Raw genomic sequence first — 27,457 nt, 5'->3', positions numbered from 1 at the left:
GGACCCTTTGGGGCACCAGGAGCTACTCAGAGTGAGTAAGCAGGGAAGAAACTGATTCAGTGTCAGGGGTGCAGAGTCAAGCCCAGTTTGCTCAAAGAATCCCAACAAAACAGATCAAAAGGATGAATTCTGCCTTTACTTTGTCATCAACCAAAGAGTGAGATTGTGGCTTTGGACTTGACTACACAAAGGTGATCGCCAACATGATTTCTGAAGAGCAGATCAGCATAATAAAGTCACAGACACTGCCCTCACCGGCATTGAGGCTTTGATGCTGTGATTCACTAGACTTTGCTGCTCTATGCAGCCCATTGCTGCAGCTTTCCAACTGGTTATTCCTCAAGATATTCTCATTTCAAATATGTAAACCTCTGTATTATTAAATACAAATAAGGTTCGAATGCTAGGGCCACATACTGGAGTCAGAAACATTCCAGGAACTTTGTATTGGTTATATTTCAGTTCGTTATCATTTTTTTAAATGAAAGGAAATCCTGATTATTGGAAGAAACATTCTTAAGGAAATTTGCCATCTCCACAGCTGATTTATGCATATGTTGTACAGTAATTAGATTCTTCTGATACCTGCTAAGTGGTACTAAATCCATTGTTTACTAAGAAAAACCCCCTCAAAAGGAGAAAAACAGCACTGAACGCATTCCATTGCCTGCAATAATGCAGAGCTATTAATAGATGTCAACTTCATTCATATGTTCAAAATTCAGAAAGAAAACTTTGCAGATGCTGTAATAAAACAGAGTCCATGACACTGTGCCCTGTGGATACATTTGAGGCCTGGGAATCAAGAGACCCAAGTACTACTTTGGTCCTGCCTACCTGTGAAACCTTGGACAAATCGCTTCAGCTCTCTGACTCAGTCTCTCCATCTGCAAAATAGGGCTAATGATGCTTACTTTGGATCCCTCCTTTGTGCTATCTAGAGAATGAAAAGCACTACATATAAAGTGAAGCACTTTATTTGACTTTCCTACAGGTTAAGGCATGCAATTCAATATCTGCTTTACACACGCAGTTATTGCAACTGCATACACACATCAGGAATCTGCAGATGGCGAAGACCAGTGCTGGGAATTTGGATGTGCAACTACATGATCTAATCCTGTGCTGAAGGCTATTAAGTATGTAAATTAGTTGAGCAGTTGCACATTTTTTTTTACACAGGCCGTTGTGTCCTGCCCGTGTGTGAAAATCTTGCCCTGCACATTTAAGTGCCTATTTAAGAGGGGCTGTCACTGCTGGGGCAATATTACAAAGTAGTCATACTTGTCATTAACTTTTATTTACCACGGAGATTTGGGATGGTTTTTCCTTGCTGCTTCTGGTAACTCTTAAATGCAATTTGCATTTAAAAAAATCCCTCTCTTCCCTGATCCTCCCTTAAAGCTCAGATGCTGAATTCGTGACACTACTAGCTTTTATGTGAAAATAAATGACACGCTCGTTAAAGCACGTCAAGTTTGGTTTTAAGAACAGGCCGCTTGGCTTAATCAATTAAAACCTTCCTACTGTGCTAAGAAAAGGACCAATCTGAGGTATCCGTGGTGATTCCAGGGCCTGCAGCCCTGACTTGAGAGAGTCTCCTACCATAGCCTAGGGGCACTGTCCAGTGGTGGCTAGACGGCCTAGTGGATTGGAAGTCATCTTGATCTGCATGGCCTCAGTAAGGTCTTCCAAGCCTGCCAGTATTTACCTGTCTAGATATTTATAAGGCCTCCATCCCCATGGCATGTGAATGCCTCTCAGGTACTGATGTATTTATCCTCACAACACCCCTGCGAGGTAGACGAGAAACTGAACTCAGGTCTCCTGCATCTCAGGTCAGCGCCTTAAGCCACAAAAGACCATCCAAAAGGGCTTTGGCCTTCCATCGGTTTGACAAAATGTACAAGGCAGATGGAGCCAGCGGGGGGCACGGTGCTGGATCCACACCTGAGGAAAGGAAGAAATCTCCATGCTGGCATTCCCTGTAGGCTTCCAGGTGAAAAAAAATCAGCAGTGAAGCTAGCAGCGAAGCTAGCTTGCCAGGAAGCGTGTACACATGAGGGTCTACACAAAGGCCAATCAAATGGATCTCAAATGGCAAGGCAGGCAACCCACAGGAGAGAAGTCCTGATGGGTGAGTAGAAGATTATGGGTTCGCTGCAGGATCCTATCTACTCCTGCCAAAGGAAACTGTTCTTCATGACCGAACACTCTCTCTTTAAGGCTATCCCAGTGCGAGGACTACAGGCGTCATACCCGGTGAAAAGGAAAACCCCATGTATGGAGTTCAGTCTTCTTAGGAGAGGGTGCATGGAATTACCATGCCCAGAGGGCACCATGCACCCCTCTTCAGCCTCTCACATTGCTACACACCCTGGCAGAGCAGGAGAAGAGTGTGAAGGCTGGAGAATGGAGAGCAATTTTATGCTAAACTTGGAGAACAGGATCCCATGGTGCTAGGTTCTGTACATGCACACAATAAGAAAGAAACCCAGAGCTTACAATCTCAATAGACAGCGAAATGGAGCATTATTGTCCTGGCTTACAGAAATGACTCATAGCAAGATTCAGTGACTTGCCTAAGGAAGTTTGTGACAGAGCCAGGAACTGAACTAAAATCCCTGCACCAGACACCAGCCATCCTTCATGGCTGGCTGTGAAAGTAGAGCAGACGGGGTCTCAGAAGGAAGTGAGTTCTTCCCTATTTCAACAGAACAATTCCACAGACGAGCCATCAGTAGTAAGATTTACTCTCTTGAGTTTTTTAGGTTTTAGGGCCCAGACAGAAGAGTATTATATTAGTACAATATACAAGAGGACAAGCTAGCGTGTGACTTTCCAACTCTGTCTCTGCATCGGTGCAGGCTGCAATCTATGGGATCAACAGCTCTGGCTGTTGTCTTTCCTTCCTTATACAACTTTGCTCAATTTAGCAATGTCATTCCACACCTGGAAGTAACGAGGGATTGTATTCAGAGAGGGAAACAGGATACACGTATTGTGGTCCCGATCCCTGCTATTTGTACTTTTTAATTCTACCGTCCCTATGGTAATCGATCTTAAAAGGGGCAGGGATATTCTGACAGCGGCATGGCAGGATGACAACAGGTGGACTCTCGAGAGTCAAATTCTGCTTTCATCTCTATGGGTGTAAATCCACAGTAACTCTATTGGCTACTGCTGAGTTATCACTGGAACAGAGCAGAGTTTGGCCCATGTGCTGCAGATGGGAGCTAAAGTCTCTCTCTTGGCTCTGCTTTTCCAGCACCAAAGGCAATTTTCTGCTCCACTCTCTGCTGGCCTCAGATCTAGGGGAGCCAGGCATGTGTTTGGGAAACCAGTGAGGGGGGATTTGATAGCGGCCTTCAACTACCTGAAAGGAGGTTCCAGGGAGGATGGAGCTAGGCTGTTCTCAATGGCGGCAGATGACAGAACAAGGAGCAATGGTCTCAAGTTGCAGTGGGGGAGGTCTAGGTTGGATATTAGGAAAAACATTGTCACTAGGAGGGTGGTGAAGCACTGGAATAGGTTACCTAGGGAGGTGGGGGAATCTCCATCCATAGAGGTTTTTAAGGTGCAGCTTGACAAAGCTCTGGATGGGATAATTTTGTTGGGGTTGATCCTGCTTGGAGCAGAGGGTTGGACTAGATGACCTCCTGAGGTCCCTTCCAACCCTAACATTCTATGATTCTAACCCAGAAGGGTCCCATGGCATTTAGGCACAGAAACATCTGGTCAACTGCGAAGCAGCCTCAGCTACTCATTTTAGAGGAGCCTGTGGTCCCTCGCCGGTTAGTTCCCCAAACAGCTGGAGTAGAGGTCAGCTTTTTCTCAGGTTAGAGGATACGTTTTACCAACTAAACCAAAAGAGAAAGTCACAGGCCAAAGAGAAACCATCTTAAAAAGTCTTGGAACATCCTACTAACCTGATGAAATCCAAGATAGTCTTGAATTGTGTGCGAGGAATAAAATATCAACCCTTCAGACGTCACCACCAGCACAAAGCCATTGAGAGCCTAGGAGAGAAAGAGACAGAGTGAGCGCCAGAATTCCTCTCGTGACCCAATGCCACAGCCTGTGGGATGGAAACTAAGTGTCAATAGATTTCATTCTAGTCTGAGCTCAGGTTCCCCCATGATGGCTTTCTGAGGGTCAGCTGCTCGTGGGGATTAGAAGGTAGCAGGGAAAAGGGTGTAGGACACCAGAGCTTCGCAAGGTGAGGAAGATAGTGGAGGAAAAGCTGCTGCTGGGGACGTAGGGAAATAAGGATCTGTGGTTAGGCCCAAACAATCGGATGGGGGACGGAGGGGTTTTCCAAAAATCCTAGAGGGTGGATGGACAAGGAATGTCAGCAACAGGGAGATGAGCGTATGGAGAGTAGCTACAAGCAGAAAGGCGCAGGATTTGATCTATTTTTAACACTATAAATGAACTAGATATTCGTGAAACTGGTCAACGCTGTTGGCCACTGGTTGGACGTGATCAGCTGGCCCTTTACTGCAGGCATCGTGGTAGGAGAAGGTCTGGAGGAGGGATCTGAGGGAAGGCAGACTAGTTTGAGGAAGGTGTTGCAGGCATGGCAGAAAGAGGGAAGGTGATGCTGGAAGAGCAGAGAAGCGAGCAATAAAGGCTGGCGCTGCTGGCAGAGCTGGAGCGGCAAAGTGTTGCGGCGAAGAAGTTCAGTTGACGCAGGACATGCAGCAGGGTTGACAGAGACAGGCTGGCACGTGGGAGTAGACGAAGGCAGAGGGGTCAGTGAGTGGGCGTTCCATTGGGAAACCATCATCTTAAAGATGGTAGCTGAGGTCACATAAGTGGGTAAGAGCCCCTCGATACCGGGAGCACAGGGAGAGCAGCAAAGGGTTACGCACAGAGCCCTGCGGGACCCAACTAACGTGACTTGTATTCCATTAAATAGGAGTTTGATTGATACGTTCAAACAACATGCGAGCAGACAGACACATTCAGTTAAAAAACACAGCACTAGCTCTGCACTGGCTCAATGGATTGTGCTTTCTCTTCGCTAGTGCTGAGAGATGAGAGAGAGATGGTAAGTGTGTACGGATAGATATAGACCCATCTGACATCCTGTTACCTCTCTCTCTCTTTCTCTAAAATATCACCCTGGACAGCCTGCTGGCTACTTCTACAGATAGGACGTGTGACATCAAAATACCAAATCAGGCCATGAGGGGAGGTCTTTCCAATGTCATCACCTCTGCTACAAGTACCTGAACTGGTCCTCTTGGACCTGCCTCTCCACGCGGTAGGTGAGCAGCCGAGGGGAAAGCATCATTCGTTTTGCACAGTTCATCGTTCTGAAAGTCCATCTTTACCACGTGGAAATGGTAAATCATGCTTGAAAGTAAATATCATCGGCCAGACCCTTGGTCCCCTGACCTGACCTCCAACATGCAGAGCACAACTGGAATGTCTCCTGGTTCCTGCCTGGCAGAATGGTCTCTAAAGGATGTTACTGCTGACGTAACTTAGAGCAGCTCTTAGGCTACTCTAAGTTAGACCAGGATTGAACCAGCCTGGGAAGCAGAAAGGTGGCTTAGTGCCATTCCACTCAGGCCCTGATCCCAGCTCCACTGTTATGGTCCCATCTTTTCAGATCCTAATGCTAGGATAGTTACTTTGCCTAAAAGAGCGTATTCGTGACTCGGTCAGTGGGAGGAAAGATTGTAAACCAGTTTGTACTCCCCTTTTAACACCAGTTTAAACAAAAAATAATCTCTAAAAGAAGCAAACATTTGGTTTACACACCACACATTGAAGCAATTTCATGGTGACTACTGTGCTGACAAACTCCCAGAAGAACCTGCTCGGCAGCATGGGTGGTGTGATCATTGTAGAAAAATCAGTTCTCTGCCACAGACGAGCTAAAGAGATATCAAGCACCAGGGATCAGCTAGAGGCAGAGGTAAGAGCTATTTGGCAGGAGATTTCTTGTTCTCATCGTTTCTATCAACAGCACAACTAACAAGCTAGGCGGTTGTTTGCTCGGCTGTGGGAAGAAACACATTTTCAGTCCATCTATGTGATGCTACTGTCGCCTGATTCTTGCTGCTCTGCCTGCTGGTACATCACAAAGTCATGCACCCACTATGCTGTGCTGTCACTTTACACTACATGTGCTGTAGGCGGCACACACCAGATACCGAACACCAAATATCGTTCACCTAGTAGCAGGCTGCCTCCTCTTTATTAGACGGCAAATACACGCCCCATATTTGTAGGGCTGGTTCTACCCGTGCTCGGTGCTCAATGGACCTGACCAAAACCAAGATCCATCTGCCAAAAAACTTTTATTGACTTCAGCGAGCTTTGGTACAGGTGGTATGCTCCTAATGTTTAGAGTATGGCATAAACACATTGCAGCTCAAATCACCAGTGAGATGTTAGTCGAACTTTGGGCCCTGGTCCTGTACTCCCCTTGTTAGGAAAATGTCATTTTACTTAAGTAAGCTAGGTAGAATTCAGCCTTTATACTTAAGATGTCATGCTAGAAACACATACAGGAAAGTCTTACTAGCCTACATTAATTTGGCTCCCCTGCTCTGTAAACCAGACTACATAAAGTCCACATAAACTAGACAACAAAAGACTACATAGAGTGTGATCAGGCATTTTCCTGAAGTGTCAGTGCTGGTTTGCTTAAGATGGGCTTAACTGATCACAACACCCAAAGACAGAGACAGAAATGATCAGTTTGTAAAAGCAGTGCATTAAAAGACCTATTCACTGCGCGGATGGCAGTAGTGATGTTTGAGATACTCCCTCCCCATCGAAAGTTCAGCGTAGTAAGATGCAGTAACACTCATTTGGTATTGAGGTCACGGTCCATGGCTCCACTGATACATAATTAAAGAATCTCATTCTTGATTTCATAATCTTTTTCTGGGTCAAATTAGGCTAAAATAATGTCCAAGGCTTCACGCCTTCAGTTGACAGCTACGGGGTATAAACATAGCAGATGCTGTCAGCTGCAGGATCGGGGCCTGATATAGTGTAACACACAGCTTTATCATGTTGATTAGCTTCCATTTTAAAAAGGACCCCAGTTCGTATGTTATTTATAACAGATTAAAAAGTGAAAGGTTTTCTAAAAACCTCATTTACTTCCATTTCAGGGTTGCCATCTCATGATTTTATTGTGACCCTCGAGATATTTCTTGAAGCCCCAGCTCACAGAATCATAAGATTTCATGAGAATGTCAGCTTTCATTTAAAAGGAAAAAAAACCCAAAACTTTCTAGCTCTTGCAGTTGCGGAAACAAGCTTGAAAACGTGACCCCGTAACATCTCAAAAACCAGAAAGCAAATAAAAACCCCACGGCATTTATTGTTCTTTAAAATCCCATGATTTTTGAATGCTTGGAGAGGGCAATAATGATGCTTTCTTTTTGCATTTCACTCCGCTTGAACAATGAAAATAAAATGCGTCAGTTCCACTTTTGTTTCTAGTCAGTTTCACATTGATCTGTTCATGCAGAGCACAAGATTAAGAATACAAACTCTGCAGAGGGAAGCTTATTTGTTTTAAAACAAAAACAAAAACAAAAACAGTGTGCACTGGAGTTTAAAAACACAAAGGGAATGTATCTATTGGTCTAAGTCTGCAGAAACTTGATTTTGCAAAACCTACATTTTGGGGGGGAAAGTAGTATCCCTTTACATATCTATTCATTATAGAAGCTGCAAGATCAGGGCCCTGGGAGTAGAAAAGAAGCTGGGCTATCAAGTCAGTTCTCTAAATTTACTCCTCCCCCTTCACAAAACGTACACAGTAGACCTGAACTTCACCCAAAATCGATCCACTGTTCCCTCAATAAAAAGCATCTTGCAACCCCACAGAGCCATTCTTAACACTGCATAGAAGAACCTTTGCCCTTCTCAGATGCACTTAGATGTGTGTTTTGACCCTGTCTTAAGAAAAAAAAAGAAAAGAGTTAAAAGTATGGGGGAACTTTCAGGAAGTGGCCATGCAGAGGCAGTAAATGCGAACACAGAGGGGAACTCCCAGAAAGGCCATTAAAGGTAGGTCTGCACTGAAATCACCAGGTGTGATTTTAGCCTGAGCAGACACACCTTAGCTAGCTTTGATCTAGAGAATACAATGAAGCTGCAGCTGCATGTGCTGGCCCCGTGAGTAATTAGTGAGTAATTGGCTCCGGGTGGGCGTGTACAGCCAGCACTGAAAACCATGCTGCTGGGGCTTCTCTGCTCCAGGAGCCGAGCTAGCTAAAGCTAGTGCAAGTATGTCTACTCGAGCTGCAGTCACGCCCCGGGATAGCAGTCTAGACACACTCAGATACTCCTCTGATCACTGATTGGTTTTTGCCTTCAGAAATAGAACCATCTACTTCCTGGAACGATCTCTATCACACAGGGAGAAGACGCAGTATGTGCAGAGTAGGTAAGTTCAGAGGTGCATTATGCGAGGATGAATTGAAGAGCAGAGCCAAAGCATCGTTCTCAGGAGGTTAGCTCTGAGGACACAGAGCTCCCATCTTGCAGCCACTGTCTGCCACCGTATCATCAGCAAATCGGTCCTTTTCTGTGATGGAGTCTTTCCTGTGACAGAGGAACAGCTAATGAAATCAGGATTGCAGATTCACGTTAGTTATTTCCTGGTGGCTGGTTTGAGTCTGGGTAGATTTTGCAGCGTGCTCCTTGGGGAGAATGGAAATTCCAAGCCCACTTTCAGGTCCCGGTAACCTGCTAGACTCTGAGTCTCAGTGCCACCCCACGCTGACTGCAAATGAGACAGTGGAGAGACCGGGATTTCATTTTCTACAGAGCCAGTCTCAGAGGCCGGTTGTGAATTGTGTATCATTAGCTAAATGGTGCTTTAAAAATGATGCTTTAGCAGATGTTTAAACAACAAACAAACAAACAAAGGGGTCACTATGAAAATAAAAACAATGGAAACCCCAAGTAGTGATCATCTGAGATCCAAGATCTGGAAAGTGTAAGTTTCAGGTAGTACAGTAACTGACTACTCTGTGTAAAAAGTGAGAACCAAATGTCCCAGAGGAGGCCAGATAGAGCAGTATTTCAAAATGAAGCACTGGTTTGCTTTCTCCCAGATTTACTGAACAGGCAGAAATCCTGCCTTTTAATAGATACAAATGCTGATGCCTTTCCAATGTTGGCAGAACTGCACTGACTCAGGACATGTCTACACTAGTGAGCTTACAGCAGCAGAGCTGTACCGACGCAGCTGCGCCGCTGTATGGTCACTGGTGGAGACGCTCTAGGGCGATGGGAGAGAGCGTCTCCCACTGAAATAATAAAAGCACCTCAACGAGCGCAGCGCTGTGCACGCTGCCACTTATGCCAGTGAAATTTTAGTCACCATGGTCAAAAACCGTGTGTGTTTTGTCACACCCATGAACAGCATGTTTTGCCGACATAAAGTGGAAGTGTAGACATGGTCTTAGCAAACAGAAGTGCCTTCTGCTATGTTTCTTCAGTTATGTACCTATTCTGTATAGTCGCTTAGCTATATCCTAACCAGAACTGAACAAACATCAGGATATCCAAATGTTTCAGCACCTGTTTTCATCCCGCATCAAGACAAGAAGTAGTTTTATTTTTTGATTAAAGTGAAACATTTTTGGCATTCCCAGGTCAAAGTAATATTTCATTTCTGCTTGGTTCAGCACCCAACTGCGTCTGTCTGAATTGTCACGACACCTCATGGGAGCTGCAGTTCAGAGTTCTGCACATTCCCCATTCTCCCTTGTGGGCTGAATCTCCCATGATACACCATGGCGAGGGTACTCCCACGATGCACAGAGCACTTTAAGTCAGAGGCGCAGCAGAGTGCAGGGTAATTTGACCATGACACCTCAAGAAGACAGATTAACAGCAGATGACCTGAAAATAAATGATTCAATTTGGTTCTCAGCAAACTAGAATGTTTCAATTTGAGATAACCTGACCCTATATATATTTTTTTTTATTTATTTTTATTTTTTTAAACAAAAACCAGGTTTCTGATGGAAAATTTCAATTTTGTGGCAACCACATTTTCAGCAACTTCAATAATTAAGCCAATAGGAATGTGTCAAATACATAAAGTATCAGACAGCTGAATATTTTCAGCTGATATTTTACATTTTCAGATTAAGATGCTCCTTCTTTTGTCTCTTGCAGACAGCAGTAAAGACAGGCTTTGGTGCACTGATAACAGAATTATTCCCTTCTCTCTCTCCTTCACAAGAAATATCTTGCAACCTCTCAAAGTCCAAACATGGGGTATAATGGAGGACAAAGGCTCAAAAAAGAAGCATAAAAAAGCCTACAAGTATGAGCAGAAGAAAGTTGTCCAGGGTCAGTTTTTTAGTTTGAATGTCATTTGTGACCTTTCTTCTCTAATTCAGCGTTTCTGATGGGACTCATGGACAGTAACGAGCTCACAGCAGGCCTGTGCAGAATGGAGAGAAATATTGGTCGAATAAAAGACCTCCACTTCTCTACAAGGGGCGCTCAAGGGTTTATGACCAACTCACACACACGCTCCATGCCCCTATTTCCTGTCATTCTCCTCCACCTGGTGGACTGAGAGTGGTTGCTCTTACTGCCTGTGTAGTCAGGAAATCAAAACCCACAAGCCTGTGTATTTAAATGGCAAGGTCCACAAGGTTAATTCAGGCAAAGTGGATCTCCCTCAGAAAATGGAATCCAGTCAAAGGAGCAAAGGCTAGCTAAAACATAAGACACAAATTCATAGATTCCAAGGCCAGAGGGACAACTGTGATCATCTAGTCTGACTTCTTGTACAACGCAGGCCAGAGAATTTACCCAAAATAATTCCTAGAGCAGATCTTTTAGAAAAACGCCCAATCTTAATTTAAAAATGGTCAGCGATGGAAAATGCACCACGACCCTTGGTAGGTTGCTCCAATGGTTAATTACTCTCACCGTTAAAAGTTTACACCTTATTTCCTATCTGAATTTGTCTAGCTTCAACTTCCAGACATTGGATCATGTTACACCTTTCTCTGCAAAATTGAAGAGTCCGTTATTAAATATTTGTTCTCCATGTAGGTTCTTACAGACTGTGATCAAGTCACCCCTTCTCTCTGTTAAGCTAAATAGATTGCACTTTTATGTCTATCACTATAAAATGTCTTCTAATCCTTTACTCATTCTCATGAATCATTGTCTCAACCCTCTCCAGTTTATCAACATCCTTCTTGAATTGTTGACACCAGAAGTGGAGACAGGATTCCAGCAGTGACTGCCCCAGTGCCAAATACTGAGCTAAAATAATCTCTCCACTCTTACTTGAGATTTCCCTGTTTATACATCCCAGGATCACATTAGCTCTTTTTGGCCCCAGAGTCACACAAACTTTATATGAAGAGAGACAAATGATTGGGACTGTTTAGAGAGGAGATAAATACAAGTGGTCAGGAGAGAGGCATATAAAATAATGAATGGACTAAGAGAGGGTAAATTGCGTACTCCTATTTATCTTCTCTCTTCACACAAGAAGAAGCGACTTTCGTCAACTGAAAAGCAGTAAGTTTTAAATGGCATTGAAAGAAGATACATAATACATACTTACCCTGTGAAACTCATCACCACAAGGTTTAATTGATGTTAAGGGGTTATTAGGATTAAAGAAACTGAATGTACATGAAAAATATACACAGTGACAGAGAAAACAGGAAGTTATAAAGGCTATACAACGTCTTGATCCAGGGTGGAAGTAATCTTTTATAAGACAGATAGATATTAGGAAAAAAATTCATAATTTTCTACTATAGTGCTTTCTTTTGCAGCATCTGGTACTACATGCTACCATAAGATAGCATTTTGGAGCTGGATTGTTATATTTAAGATAGATAGAAGATCTAATTTCACAGGATTCAGTTGGGAAGCATGTGTAAGCAAACAACAATACATGCATGTAAGAGCTATAACCATCTACCCACCCACCCACCGCGTCCCTATGAATACAACTGTCAACTCGGCATAGCTATCTACAATATAAAATGCCATATAGTGAAATATGTATGTTCATTCACGCGCATTCCCAACCCAAACATAGGGATACTAACTAAGTGTGCTCTGTTTTCATAAAATAAACACTTAAGTTCTTTCGCCTGTGCAGAATATAGAGCACTAAGAATTCCCAGAAGAGAATAGCTAATGCAGCCACCAATGTAAAGTCTTAGATGCATTTTTAATGGCACACAACTTTCAGAGTTTATGGTTCAAAGGTTTCCCATCCTCTTCTAGAATTCAGTGACTGGAAAAATCAATAGTAAAGGGAAACGTCTGTTTTCCCAAGCAGGAATCTGCATTGCCTTGTATATTTTTAGTCAGGGCCCTCCCTTTTCTTCAGGGGAGACTAATTTCAAACCTTCTCAATAGTCTTTGCTTGGCTTAGTCTGAGGAGGTCCCTGTGTTGCCTTCAGGGCAGCACAGCTGGGTGTTAAATAAAAGATGGACGGCAGTTCAGAAATGAGGCAAGTGTCTTTCATGAGCATCTGCCAGAAGCAACGCTTCCCTCCTCACAACCCCCGCCGCACTGCAGTTTCCTGAGTCAGGCTCTGTTTATGTATTACGAGGCATTTTGAACAGTCACTGGCTGATGGTTCAAGGGGTGGCTAGATCTGAGTTAACATCTTCTCACAGTCCAAGCAGAAGTTGAGGTGGGGGATCCATGCCACTGATCTTGTATCTCCTTGGCCCAATGCATGGACGGCGCATGCACAAACAGGAATTATTTATGGAAGTTCTCGGAGCTGTTTTACACAGAAGGTCAGACTAGATGATCACAATGGCCCCTTCAGATCTGGGAATACAGCCATTTGGCCAAATTCACAGTGCGGCTCCAAGCCTGGAACTCCTGCATTTGCTTAAGCAAGTGACAGTCAGCAAATATCCTCTCTGAACTGATCACATCAGCATCTCAGCATCCCTGAGAGGGTCCATGGAGCTGTAATAACTGTCTGGTGAGCTCGCTCTGGGACATGATGACCTATTGAGCTCACAAATTATCTGACCTACATTAGTTATCTTCTCTAGTTAAGCCAACTGAGGTTTTGGAGAGTGGCGCTCCTGAATGAGGCTCTAATATGGGGCAGTGTCGTACCCTTCTCAGTTAAAACCCACAAGGCTGTCTCTAAGAAATTGCAAGGTTGCCCATACATGTGGGGTGCTCTCTTCCAAGCTCTGGATATCTATAGGGAATAGAAGCTTCTGTGCGGCAGAGGTGCTGCCACGCTGGCTGGATTGCGGGGGGTGGGGGGAATTAATTATATTACGTGACATCAGTATGTCAAAATCATAATTCATGTAAGATATGCCACGTCTGGTACTGATAGAAAGGTTATAATATGTTAAGTAAGATGATAATACTTTTGTTCATGTGTTATATATGTAATGGAAGTTATGGACATATTTGATATAGCTATATTTCAAATTGTGCTGTATGAGACACACTCTAGACAGGGTGGCAGCAGAACAATAGCCTACTTAATGACCCATTGAGACATCCACAGATGCAAGGGGCTCAGGGGGAAAAGCCAAAGGGATACCTGATGGGTCACCAGGACTTGCTCATGTGACTCTGAACTTCATTTTTGATTCCTGTAAAACAGCATGGCAGGGACCAGAAGATGTAAGGCAGAGGCCTGGGAAGCCATTTTGTCTTTCAATCAGGATTCAGCTTCAGCTACCAACCTACTTCTGGATCAGCTCATCTACAACTAAACTGAAGCTGTGAAACAAAGGATTGAAACCCATCCAAGTATTGGATGTATACCAGAGGGACTATACAAGTCTGCAAACTCCACAATTCTTCTAGAAACCTGATGTATATGGACTTTCAAATCATTTGTATATATCTGATTGCTTTGATCCTTTAACATTTCTCTTATTGTTTGTTCCTTTCTTTTATAATAAACCTTTAGTTTTAGTTATTAAAGGATGGCTGGCAGCGTGGTATTTTGGGTAAGATCGAAACTCATATTGATCTGATACTGTGGCTGACTCTTTGGGGTCAGAGGGAACCTTTTTATTAAAGAGCATAGAATTTAAATAACTGGTCTCTTTACTGGACCTAGTGGCTGAGTGGGAGCCGGAGACTGGAATGCAGTAAAGGGGGCTTTGTGTATTTGTATACTGGCTTCTTGATAACCGGTGTGGGGAATCAAAAGTGCAGTTTGTGGCTGGTTGGGAAGTCTGACTTCAGTGCCACCCACCAGTGCTGGGAGAATCTGCTCTCCTTTCACAGCCTGCCCTGACCTTGGCATTTTCAGGTGGCTGCCCTAGACACAGAAGGGGCACAGGTGCTTTCCACCTTATGCTGTTTTCTGGGGCTCCCCTCCAACCTGCAAGCCAGGTTTCTCTCGCTGCCTACTCCAGCTGCCCTTGCTTTGTATTGCCACAGCACAGCAGGGAGCAGGAGTCAATACTCCCAGGGGCTTTAATCACAGGGATTTCCACCAGCGGCTGAAGTGAGCACCCTGAGTAGAGGGGCAGCTTTTCCTTATCTCTGCCCCCACCACACTGACTCCACCCTGAGCCCCAGAGCCAGCCTCAGGCACTTCCAGAGACTGCCGGGCCACAAGTGAGCTGGCTATGTTGGCCTGGCTCCCCATAACAGGCTCCCGCTCCATCCCGTCTTCTTCCCTATAGAAACTCCTCCGGCTCCGCCAGCTGTGCACTCACTGACCTTTTATTTTCAGTGCCCTCTAACAGCGTCCCCACAGTGCCCGCACCACAGTCTGTTTACAGTGTTAACTGAGCTCTTGGCCCTCTCACCAGGGCCTGAGGGGACCAGAGATCTCCCCATGCTGAACCCTCTGTGTGACTAGCCCCTTTTCCTCCCCTCCCACTGTGCTCCCCTCCCCCTGTGTTATCAGGCCTGGGCTGATGGCGCCCACCTGAGTCCTTACCTCATCCAGCCCACAAGCCTGACTAGATCATTACCCCCAGTCAGCTTCCCCTAGGGCACTAATTAGCCTCTAAATGAGCAGGACACACAGGCTCCCCTTCCTCATTCCCTGCACTTGGTAACACTCCCTTTGTCTCATAGGGAGCCTAGAACCATCAGGAATATTTGGGGGGAGAAGACAGCAGGGTCTAGGGCCCTGCCTCAAGAACTGGTGTTTCTATTCTTTGCTCTGCAAGACTGGGCAGAGCTCCTCCCTGTCTCAGTTTCTCCCTGGGAGAAGTGACCGTTGCTGCACTTTGCAAAGCACCCAGAGCTCTAGGGATGAAAAATGTCATTCCAAGAGCTCAGTGCACATCCCCCATGTTAGCCTGGCTGTGGCATTTCCATGGATTAGAGGGAAAAGCCCTGCCGGCGTAACGGAGACGCTGGGCCTTCTGGCCAACTAATTAGTTTCCCTTTCTGAATGCGGCTGTGGCTTTAGTGACCACAATCCCTGCCTCGCTGCCAAGTCAGGCCCTCCTTCCAGAAACGATGACAGGACCTGCTAGGGCTTGCTCAGTAGACTCCACTTACATCATCACAAAAGGCTTTGTGTGACGATGGCCAGGGCCTGCAAAGGAGTGGGGGAGGGTGACAGAGCACAAAACTCTTGGTCAGAAAGCAGCGCAGCTGTCAGCACTTGCCAGCGTTCCCCTGGACCATGCTGTCTCTCAGACAGCATTAGGCTCTGCGGGCACCTACTTTCACAAACTGCACCTGCAAAGCTAAACTGGGACCAGCTCCAAAACCCATGATTCTCTTAGCCCCATTAATACCCAGAAAGTGCATGTGAACACCAAAGCTGGGCTGCAGGCAGACGGACCCAGAGTTAGCTGTTCTCGGTTACCCACGAGGTCATGCATTCAGTATTCACAGGCTGCATAAGGATGAGCAGAAATCCATAGCAAGAATTAACAGGTGTCCTGTGCAAAAATCCTACTGTATTAAAAGGAGGAACTGGGTTCTCAGATTTGCCCCATAAGTCCTGCACACTGTTGCTTAATAAACCCAATACTGGTTCTGTAACTTTAACCACTGATGGCCATTTGAAACCCTGACTGCTTTCCCAATTCACCAATGCATAAGATGTCTGAAGTAATTAGAGTCTGGTGTGCTATTGTTGCTGCCAATTCCCTGGTCCTTGTCCAGGTCTGTATTCTCCTCCCCCTTCAATCTTGACATAAATGGTCTCTTTATTTTCAGAGCAGATCTCAGTGTGTGGGAATCTACTGCAGTGGTTAATTAATGCCACTGAATGCACTACTTTTAACCCTTAGAGCAGCCTCCTGGCAGAAACATTTCTATACCATGACAACAATGGGCATTTCTCCCCCCCCCCCCACCCATTGTCTTTTGCTAACCACTTTGATTGCAAAATGGTTTTATTGCTGGTGAGCAAGGTATGAACCTCATTCATGTTCTATATTTCACTAACACCAAGGAACAATGATGAATTTTAACACATAATTGCAGCACCTGTTTTAATATACAGCGATGATGAGCCTTATTCTCATTGATAAGAAAGTCTCTTTTCACAATTCTGTCCGTATAAAGGGCACGTTTAAGCTCTTTTACATTACCAGAGTGCTGTTGAAGGGGGCGCTGGGCATATGTCTACACTAGATGCTGGGGCGAGAGTCCCAGCTCATGCTATGCCCTCCCCCCTCTTGTTGAGCTAGCAAGCTGAAAACAGTAGCTGAGCCACAGTAGCATAGGCAGGGGCCAGAGGTAGCAGGGGGTCACATGGCGTATAAAAACTCACCCAGAGTCTGTGGGTAGCCCATCCCACAACTGCCTGCACTACTCCAACTCTGCTACTATTTGTAGCGCACTGCATGGGGCATGGGTCACTTGCAGGTTTAAACTAGTGTAAATGGTGGCTTCTCTGTAACTGGAAGTCTTTAAACCATGATTTGAGGACTTCAGTAACTCAGCCTGAGGGCAGGGTCTGTTGCAGGAGTGGGTGATGTTCTGCGGCCTGCAACATGCAGCAGGTCAGACTAGATGATCACGCTGGTCACTTCTGACCTTAAAGCTGATGCTGTGGAGACAGCCTCAGTGAAAAGGAGAGTCAGGCCTGGTTTGTTATTAGAACTTGATGTGTGAAGGGTTAGAGAACAGTAATTTGATGTCAGGACATGAGTGAATAAGAACCAGAAAAGGATATATACCAAGGAGTTTTGGGGCTAGGATTTCAGAGGTGATTTAGGTACCTCAAGATACAGAAAGGCACGTAGGTGGATTTTCAAATGGGACCTAACTGAGTTAGGTACCTAGGCATTTTGAAACTCTCAACGGCTACTTTACTATAGCTTTAGGTACACAAACACCTTTAGCAAGCCAGCCCTTCAAGGATAATGTTTTCACATGCAGTTAAGTGATTGTGGTGCCTAAATCCTATTGACTTTCAGCAGAAGGATATTAGTCACTTAAAGCACTTTTGAAAATGTTACCCTTAATCAAGGAGGGGTGTTTGAATTTTTAAAGCCATCGCATTTCACAAGGTATTTAAAAATAAAGCTTGAAATTACACTGCTTTTGTTTAAGAGACTGAGATGCTAGTTACTATGTACACAATATTTATTAATCCAAGGCAAAAATACATTGATAGTTTAATACTAAACTGGTGATCTAGGTTCTCAACAGAGTACAGGCGTGGTATAATTTTTCTAAAAACATGAATTGTAAATTCAAGAAACGTTGAGGTTAAACTATAAGAAATTCAAAAACGTGCTTAGGCATGGAAATGATCAGTTAAGACAGCTCAACAACCTTAACTCTGCCCTGTAGTGACACCATCCAACAACTGTATGTTTATGATTGGAGAAGGTGAGAGAAGCACTGTCGATTTTGAGGCCAACTTCTGTTGGTGAGAAAGACAAGCTTCTAAGCTTACCCAGAGCCTTCTTCAGATAAATATGCTCTGTGTAAACTCAAAAGCTTGTCTCTCAGCAACATAAGTTGGCCCCAAAAAGACATTGCCTCGTTCACCTTGTCTCTCAAATATCTTGGGACCAACATGGCTACAGCACGGCATACAATGTTTATGTTTCAGGCACTTTAGTGTTGGTGATCATAGTTCAGGTGAAATTTAAGATATAAAATGTTTCTCTCTTGCAGGGTCACTAGAGGGCAGAGTTAAGGTTGTTTGGGTGTCTTAGCTATGACTCATACAGTCTGTAATAAAGATGGGCATTGAACCTAGATCTCAGGAGGACCTGTCCAGTGCCTTAACCTCAAGACTGCTCCGATTAATCAGACCTGATCTGCAGAAAAAAAGTTTCCTGTAGGAACTTCCGTTATCACTCTTTTGAGAAAAGGCGCACGCACGCGCGCACACACACACACACACACACACACACACACACACACGTCTTTTTTAAGTTATTATTCAAAAGGCTGGCTTTGCAAGGTAATTCAAAGATGATTCCTTAGTTCTTAAACCAGATCAATAATTGAGCTGATTACTTGTAGCTGAACAGGATTTTCTGAAGAAACTTCTGGGGGTGGGGGTGGGGGGGTAAATCTGAAAATGGTTTCCAAACTATTCTGCATGTCAAGGAGCAGGAGGCAAACAGCTGTATGATCTCAGAGGCAAGACCCTCTTAAAATATTGTGATGTACTGAAGATCGTTTTTATGCAACAGCAGCACTATTTGAGGAATAAATAAGGCTCTTGTGACATCACTGCAACAACAAAACTTTTCGCAATAAAAGAGTGAAACCTTCTATTCATGAGGGCTTGGAATGCATAGTTCAAAGACATCCAAGGAGGAGATCTCAGCATCCAGGATATCTGATCAGACCTTCAAAAAAGCTTCTGATTTATCCTAAACAACTAAGACCACCAGCTACAGCAGTTACATTTCCCACTGATGCTAGTGTAAAGTGCTTTGTCACAAATGGCAATAACTGACCGCTCTTTGGAGGATATAGACTCAACTGGAGGGTTCCCCCCTACCACCATTTAAAATTGGCACAGACATTGTATCCAGCCTAGCCACCTGTACTAATGATCAGCATAGATAACTTTCAACCTCTGATTCTGAGCGTTTTTGGGCAAGGGTAGATTTTTAGGTTTATTCCAAGATAACTGGGCTAGCAAGAGCTTTCTTTATGTTAAAAGATTAAGTATTAAATGAGCATTAGAAGTGAATGCTGCAGTATGGAGACAGCTAGTCTTTAGGTGGAGCTGTATGTTTCTTCGGAAGTTACACTTCTTTTCACATTAGTGGGGATGTGTGTGCTATGATGACAGCTTTCTTCTGGTTCCTATTATGAATTTGTACCCCAGTACACCCACAGATCCCATCATGCTTGATGCTGTACAAACACACTGAGACACAAGCCCTGCCACAGAATTTATGGCCTAAATAGACAAGACAGGATGAGAAGGGGTGGGGGGAAATGAAGCACAGGAAACTTAAGTGACTCATCCAAAGTCAGGCAACAGATTGTTGGCAGAACTAGGATTCAAGCCATTGGCCCAGTCTGCCTCTTGCAATATTATACCAAAGTCGATTTGTGCATTTCACAGGTTTTTAGAAAACTAAATGGGCCAGGTGTTTCCTACCAGGTACTGGCTGACTTGGGGGGGAGGTGGGAGTATGTCTTATCCTGTGTGAGCTCAGCATCCATGCAGGTGATGACTATCAGGATCCCAACAAGGGCAGCCATAGAATCATAGCATATTAGAGTTGGAAGGGACCTCAGGAGGTCATCTAGTCCAACCCCCTGCTCAAAGCAGGGCTAACCTCAGTCAGAACCAATGGTTAGAGCAGGGATCAACCAGAGACTGGGAGCAGCAGAGGTGTTCGAGTTGGGTTCCAGGCCAATACCAAGTGTCTAGAGTCTGAATCAGGCTTCAGGGTCCAAGTCAGGAGGCAGAGTCCAAGTCAAGCTGAGATCAAAGCCAGGAATTCAGGTGCAAGGAGCAGGAACGGTCATGGCAACCGCAGAAGATCCATGCTGACTGGTGGCAGCCTGGAGATCCCGGCCTGCAATGTTACCAGGCAGCTGGTGTTTGCAGACCAGTGGGGCTGTCTGATGACTGCCTTACGCTACGAGAGAAACTGGCTGGCAGACCTGCACTGGGATCAGCTGTGCAATGGGGCCTTCTCCTCAACACCCCCTGAAATCAGCTGTGCAGCACTGACTCCCTCGCCCCATGGATAGCGAGCCCATAAAGGGCCCCAGAGAGCAGAAATTTTGGCTCCACTGGAGCCAGGCAGCAAAACAAGGAGACATCTCCCTGTCCTGTAGACCCCTCTCCTAGCTAACCCCCACTGGAACCATTAAAAGCAAAAGTGGTGGCCCTGCCCTGCCATTCACAAAGCTGCTCTCTGCTCATAGCCTATCCCCATTTCTCTACCCAGTGTCTGCCTTGGCTACTGAGATGGCACAGTTTTTAGAGCAGGGGTTTCTTGCATGGCCTGTACAGCACCTAGCACATTGGGGGCCCCCTGCTGGTGCTACCATCAAAAACAGGCAGCCCTGGAACTCTTCATCGCAGGAATGGCTTGTGAACACATGGAGCCACCTGCTCTAGGGTCTGGCCAACATACAGAGCTAGCCCAATGCAACCTAGGTGTGATTTGATAGCAGGAATTATTTGGGGGCAGGAGCATAGATGCCCAACGAGTGAAGAGTGGCCCTGGAGTTTTAGTGTAGGCAAAGATTCATCTGTCTTCTGGTTGAAGTGATGGGATTCATCAAGAGGGAGGTCCTTGATTGTGTTCTGGACCTCCCTAGAAAAACCAGAAACTGGAAGCCAAGACATTCTACTCATTGTGACAGCTGTGGCCGTGGCCCTGGAAGAGGCATCACCTGGGTCCAGTGAAGACTGGAGGGCAGTTCTGGCTATGAGTTTGCCCTCTTTTACGAGGGCCTGAAAGCAGGCACATTCTTGCCATAGGACACTATGAGTGAGTTCTTTGAATTTAGCTTAATTAAGGAAGTAATTTAGCCAATATGCTGGATAGTTTGTTACTCAGAACTGTAAACTGGAATAAGGGAAGACGTTCCTCCTGAGAAGATCCAGACACTTCCCCATCCTTGTCTGACAGTGTCGTTCAATGGCATTGCTGTTTAGTTCTCTTGGCAGAAGCCTGAGTTTCCAGAAAGCATGGGGCTGTGGGGGAAGAGGAATACAGAGCCGTTAGCTAGGACGCAGTAGCATTTCTCTTCTCCTGTAGGGGTGGCAATGCATGTTCACATACCCCTGCCACACTGGCCTGGCTGGCTCCAGTATGGCTTTGATTGAGCGTGGCAAGAGCAGCACTAAGAACGCTGACGCTTCTGCTGGGAGTCGTGGCTCTCTTCCAGTGGGATTTGACATTCCCCTGCAACTCTACAGAAAAGGTCTTGAAATTGTGTAAAGTCATCTGATGGGGAAGGGGATGAATCAGTCCCAGCTTCATCCAGTGAAGAGGATGGGAATCTAGGTGGCCCTAGCAAGACTGAGGTATAAAATTCTCTCTCCCCTCTGCTATCTGATCCAGGGGCCTGCTTGATGGATCCCTTGTGTGTGTGGGTGGGAAGCAGGTGGCAATTCTCTCACAGACCAGGTGGGCTCCAAATGAGGATACTGTACCCAAGGCCCACCCAATATGGACAGTGAGTCAGAGCCATAGAAGGTTGTGGGGACCCCCACGGCATGGGGTACCATTGGCTCCAGGGAGCATGGAGATATAGTCCCTCTGGGGGAAGCAGTCTCCGTGATGGTGCACAGGAGCAGTACGATAAGGGCAGCTCTTCCACCGGTTCCGATTTGTTGGAAGAGGCAGACTGATTCCAATGGCAGTAGCGGTGAAGCTGATGGGACAGTGTCTAACAACCGAGGAAGGCGAGAGACCCTGTACCACAGGTATATCCTGTGGTGGGGATACGAGTTCTATAGAAGTGGAGGGACCTGATGGAGGAGATTCTGATTCTAGCATGCTGTCAGGGAAACTTTTTCTGGTTGCTGGTACTGATGCCCATATTTTTCTTGGTGTGGGAGGTTCTCATGCGGTGTCAGAGATGGCGGTACTGGTGGTTCACTGCCTGGAACCACTGGATCCCATTGCTCATGGGTCTTCTCGCATCTGTGGGACTTAGAACATTGTGTCCCCTTGGGTCGATCTGGTGGAGGAAATGTCCAGTTTCTTGGACTTGGAGGAAGATAATCTCATGTTTACAGAGGGCTTACTAATTGCCTGGCTAGGCCCGCCCCACCATGGAGTTGATGGGGGTGATCCCTCTGGTACCAGAGTTGGATGGAGCAATGGGAGGCGCAGTCCTCGCTGAATCAGGCCGATGGACAGCAGAGTTCCCGACCTGGGTCCGACTGGGGTTTCATGGCCATCTCCATGAGGTACTTGCTCAGCCTTCTCGCGTACAGCTGGGGAAGGACTGGCAAATAATGCACCCCGCTGTGATGTGAGTTTCTCCCACACAGTAGAGGCAACACTGGACAGTCACTGCTGACTGAGAAGCATCACAGGCAAGAGGCAGAGTTTGAAGCCTGGCATCCCAGGCAGGGTCTGGTACCTGAACAGGGGGTACAGAGCTGAGAGGAATGGGGAGAGTCCCTGAAGTCTAGACTAAAGTCATAGTTTTTTATAATTAACTCTTAAAAACTAGAAAAGAAATAAAACTAGCAAAGCTATGTTGAAAATAAAACTATTTGCAACTGTGCCAGAGAGGAGGATGCTGGAGGTTTCAGCCTGAATCATGCGGCGGCAAGAAGGAACTGGAGATGTGGTTAGTCCATGCCGCCCTTTATTGCCTTGGATGGAAGCAAGAGGCAAGTCAGGGCACATGCACAGCTCAATGGACACAACTTTCAAATTCTCCAACTCCAGGCGCATGTGTAACTCACAGTGGAATACAACAGGGACCATCACTTGAAGAAAAAACACTGGATTTGAAAGTCTTTAAGGTCAAATGGTTTGAAATAATCCAAGTCAGCCCTTCTGCAAGTCAGTGGGAAGTTTGATGGTCATATCCACAGCAGAAGATTGGGTCCTAACTGACAAGTTAAAAACAAGGCAGTAAAGAGTCCTTTACAAGTGCTCAAACAGGATGCAAGACTTCACCAATGCTTGCATTTTACACCAGCGTGACTACACCAGGTGCAGAGCCGTGGAGAATCAAGCCCTGTATCTTCACGCCAGGCTCTACTGCGAAGTATTAAAGAAGAGGTTTGACCAATCTCTGCAGGCTGGAATAACAAGGCAATCAGGGGCTGCATGGGCTTTTTTTGTCAGTCACATTTTGACTGAAATATTGGTCAACACAGAACAGAAGCCCCCATTATGGTAACCCCACAGGAGTCGGGAAGAAGAAGAGTGTAAAAGCCAAATAAGCCTTGCAAACAAACTTGATTGTACAGAGAACACCTGAAGCACCAACCTGTAACAGCAGTTCACCCTCTGGCATGATTCTGTCAGCCAGTCCCAAGGTCCTCCCATTGTCACAGTCACCATTTCTTTCTGCTCCCCCTTTGGAGCAGCGATTCTTCAGGGCAACTGCAATGAAGCAAAGTAAAGTGCTGAAACAATGCTTATAAAAAACTGCTGTGGAGGTCAACTTTTTAACCTAGAATGATTCATTCACAGTTTGGCTTGGGTGCTCCAAAGGAAGCCTGTGCTGACTGCCAGCTGCTTGCTTTGCTGTTCAGACTTTTTAGGGTAGAGGCACAGTTTTCCCAAGCCTGCTTTGAGGTTTTTCCTTTTTCTTTTTTTAAAGCAAGCAGCATTTAACAAGCCACGTGCAAACAGCAGCTAAAGCCTTGCCATAGACCACTAAAGACAAATGTCCAAACAGTACTTGTCATTTCATGGAATGACATTTACCAGGAATTTAGAATGGTCAATAGTTTTAAAAGCATGTTTGTTTTCAGTTTTAGAAATCTGTCATTTAGCCAAAGTGTTTCACTGAGGTTTTTCCCAGCCCAGCTCTGGCAGAGATCTACAGCCCCTCTTGGGGAAGGAAAAAAAAAGGAGCACTTTTCCCCAGAGTCCAGCAATGCTTCTCTCAGTAAGAGAGGCTCATGTACAATGCAGCGTGAGAGCTACTTCTGGACATATAATGGCAGTTCCATTTGACAATATGGTCACAGCACTTAGCAGTTTGACTCCTTAGCAAACAGCCTATTATTTTTGTGCTCTGCAGTACTTTAATGGGCCATATCCTCCACTGGTATACTATAAAGTCAATGCAACTCCACTGAGATCAGAGCTATGCTGATTTACACCATCTGAAGATCTGACCATTTGAGTATGTGGAAGGTGTAATGTTCACACATCCATCTAATAATTTCTTATTTCAGTATTTGTCCTGTATTGTAGCTGAATTGGTTTGTGCAATATTAAGTGAGGATACGACTTCGAGAAGAGAAAAATACAGTTAAAACCCAATAACCCAAAAGGATGGACGGGCACAGACATATGCATGATCACAAATAAGAGAAGTCTATAATGGTACTTGCTTTGAAGGGTCTCCTAATGATTTACGTTACAGGGTTTACCTATTTTTTTTATTTTATTTTTTACTGTGGCAGGAGATGACAAGTTTAGGAGAGGTATTTTAGGGGGAAGAATATTAAGCAGCAAAATGGCTGTAGGGATTTGCGTTTGACAGGTTCAGTTCTGGAACTTGTCTAGAGAAGTCATACAGCTCTGCAACCATCAGAAGGTGCTGCATATGAAGTGATAGGATTTTATCTTAGCTGATGGGTAACTTCTCCAAATTAGACTGGAGTCTATAAATTGGTTTCAACCATTCCTAATCAACATCCAAGCCTTCTTGGCCTCAGAAAACAATTCAATGTGCTTGATACAGACATACCAGGGTACAACCCAGACCAGTGAGTTGCTGTGTCACCCCAGCCCTGTAATCTGGGCTGCTCTTTACACTGCTTTGCTGCTGTAGCCTGGACTGCTCATGGACAGCTTCCAACACGTAAATCACACCCAGATATGTCTGAATGTGTTGCAGCCAGCCAGCAGCACCTTGGTTCTCACCAGCCTTAGTAAGTAGCACAGGGTTACCTCAACACCCCCAGATTTTCCCCAGAAACAGGTCCTGTATTGTCCAGAGCTCTCCTATCCAGTACAAATAAACTGAGTCCATTATTCCTTTAGAGGAATAATATGCACACAGCTTGTTACCCCAGAGTTACCCCAACACTTCAATTTGAACACAGTGGCTTAGTTAAAAACAAATTTATTAAGTGTGCAAGTAATGAGGCATAAAAGTCAGAAATGATTACTAGAAAAAAGATAAAAAACACTGACTGTTGCCTAACTGCTCTGAATCTAATAGTTTGTTAAAAAGTTCTCACTGCATGCTTCCAGCAGTCTCACTGACTAAAATCTTTAGGTCAGGACCCCCCCAGTGCCCAACAGCTGCTTCCTTGGTCTCTTTGGGTGCAGTGAACACAAGGAATAGGGAGAGAGACAGAGAGGGGTGTCTGCCCTTTCTTTTTATAGTCCCATCTCCCCTTTAAGCAACATTTCCAGCTAGAAGCAAGGTAACCTCTCAATCTTAGGAAAGAAATAGCATGAGTTGTCTTCATGTACAGCGCTATGGCAGCAGAGCTGCACCAGTGCAGTGCTAGTGAAGATGCTACTACACTGACAGGAGAGCTTCTCCCATCAACGCAGTTAAGCCACCTCCCCCGGAGGCAGTAGCTCTTCTGTTCACATAGCGCTGTCTACACAGGCGTTAGGTCAGTATAACTATGTCCCTTGAGGATGTGGATTTCTCACACACCTAACTGATGTAGTTATGCCAGTACAGGTCTGTAGTGTAGATCTGGCTGTAGATTTGTGCCCCACCCTCTTTCCTGCCAAGAACAGCCACTTAGTAATGTCCGTCAGCCTTCTTTACACCTGGCTGAGGTATCAGTTTGCGCTTTGTCTGAGAAACTGGTTTGGCCACTCATGTTATTATGACTAAAAGTACGTTCTCCTGATTTCAGCTTGTGGTTAAAGCTTCATATAATGCTGCTATTTGCACGGTCAGGATATTATTTGATCAGCAAATTCTGAATTTAAGTGACACCTCACAAGACATAACTTGTACAAACATTACTATTGTTATTTTTGTGTGTCCTGCCTAGCTTGCCATAGCTAACAGAGCTAGATTATGGGACAGCTCAGCCAGTTCTGTCTGGTCTTGAGTAGGAGAATAAACTCAGCCTGTGTTTACATGTCTGTGTCCCTGTCTGCTGGTTTCTCTGAGTGCAAGTAACTTCCAACTATCCAACCAGAACTACCATAGTGCGTAGGGCGTGAACGCAGGGTATATTCTACCACAACAAATATTTCCAGTGCTAGAGGCAGGGCCCCCCCATGAGGGAGGAAAAGGGTACACCTCACTGGGGCCCGGAGGCCCTGAGGACCCGGCCCAGGCTGCAACCCCCATTACTGTGAGGAAAAAATTGAGGCTAAAGTGTAGATCATTCCTGAGGATCTTTTTAGAAAAATATTTCCCCGTATCCATGTATCTATTGTCCAGATCTTGTGAGATTTGCTGGAGCCAATCAGAAGCAGTGTTAGAGCAGTCTCAAGCAACATTGAACAGTGAGTTGCTGGGCTTGCTGGCCCAGCCCAGGCCCTTCTCTAGAAGAGAGTGTGTGTGCTTGTGCAGCTAAACTAAGATTTACAGTTTGAGACTGAGACACAGACATTTGTGCTCCTCTCTGTCACATGGTCTATCATATCAAGAACTAGCAGTCCCAGAGTTCCTTGTGCATAGGCTGGAGGGAGGGACAGCTGGTGGGAGGTACAAAGCAAAGCACCATAAAACAGAGGGAACCAGTGCTGCTGCTTCTTCTGGTAGGATTTGCAGGCCCAAAATATATGAGAGTAAGTGTCTAATTCACTCACGGTCACATAAATACACCCCATACTGCCATGTCTGGTGGTGGCTATAAATAAATATCAGGCAGCCAGAAATGTAAGGAGGTAAAAGAAAGAGAACTAAAAAAAGCTGCCAGTGGCATTTCTCTGCTACTTGGCCCCACCCCAGCTCCCATGCTTTCCCCAGTGCTATTCACAGCTCTCCCAATCGCAGCAGAGTGAAAGGGAAGACATTCCTGTCCGTTTCACTGTGCCCTGCCGGTTCTGAAAAACTGCAGTGAAAACGGACAATCCCCCACACAGCTAGAGAATATTAAAATAAATGCAGTTTAGGCTCTATCAATATTGAGGTCGTTTGCTTGAGAAAGTTCACTCCTTGCCATGGTGAGAAGATTTTCAAAGCCCTACTCAAGGGCCTGACAACCACACCCTGGTAATGGCCACACTTTCAAGCCCTCGCAGGAACATAAGATGTCCAATAGCCCTGATCCAAAGACTTCGGTTGATGTCAATGGGCTTTGGAATAGGACCAAAAAAAACAAAACAAACAAACCATGTATCTGTTTGTGGAGCTGGGAGTTGGGAATCAAAACTGCAGAGGCTCCCCTACCTGGGGACTCCACACCCCCTACATGTCACA

General features: G+C 45.3%; 1 protein-coding gene across 1 annotated transcript in view; it reads right to left on the bottom strand.

Moving 5' to 3' along the window:
• Positions 1 to 27,457, bottom strand: part of LOC137154061 (aryl hydrocarbon receptor-like) — an 88,596-nt gene that overhangs the window by 18,246 nt on the left and 42,893 nt on the right. The window contains exons 3-4 of the mRNA XM_067549796.1: positions 23,363 to 23,478; positions 3,930 to 4,019 (exon numbers count right to left, since the gene is read on the bottom strand). Of these exons, the coding sequence (XP_067405897.1) occupies positions 3,930 to 4,019; positions 23,363 to 23,478 (206 nt within the window). The remainder of the gene's footprint in view (positions 1 to 3,929; positions 4,020 to 23,362; positions 23,479 to 27,457) is intronic.

This window comes from Emydura macquarii, unplaced genomic scaffold, assembly GCF_026122565.2.
Source record: "Emydura macquarii macquarii isolate MOO-44397 ecotype Brisbane River unplaced genomic scaffold, CSIRO-AGI_Emac_v2 contig_1253, whole genome shotgun sequence".
In the NCBI taxonomy this organism is placed as follows: Eukaryota; Metazoa; Chordata; order Testudines; family Chelidae; genus Emydura; species Emydura macquarii.
Note: the sequence above shows the minus strand (reverse complement) of the source record. Positions and strands in the feature narration are given on the sequence as shown.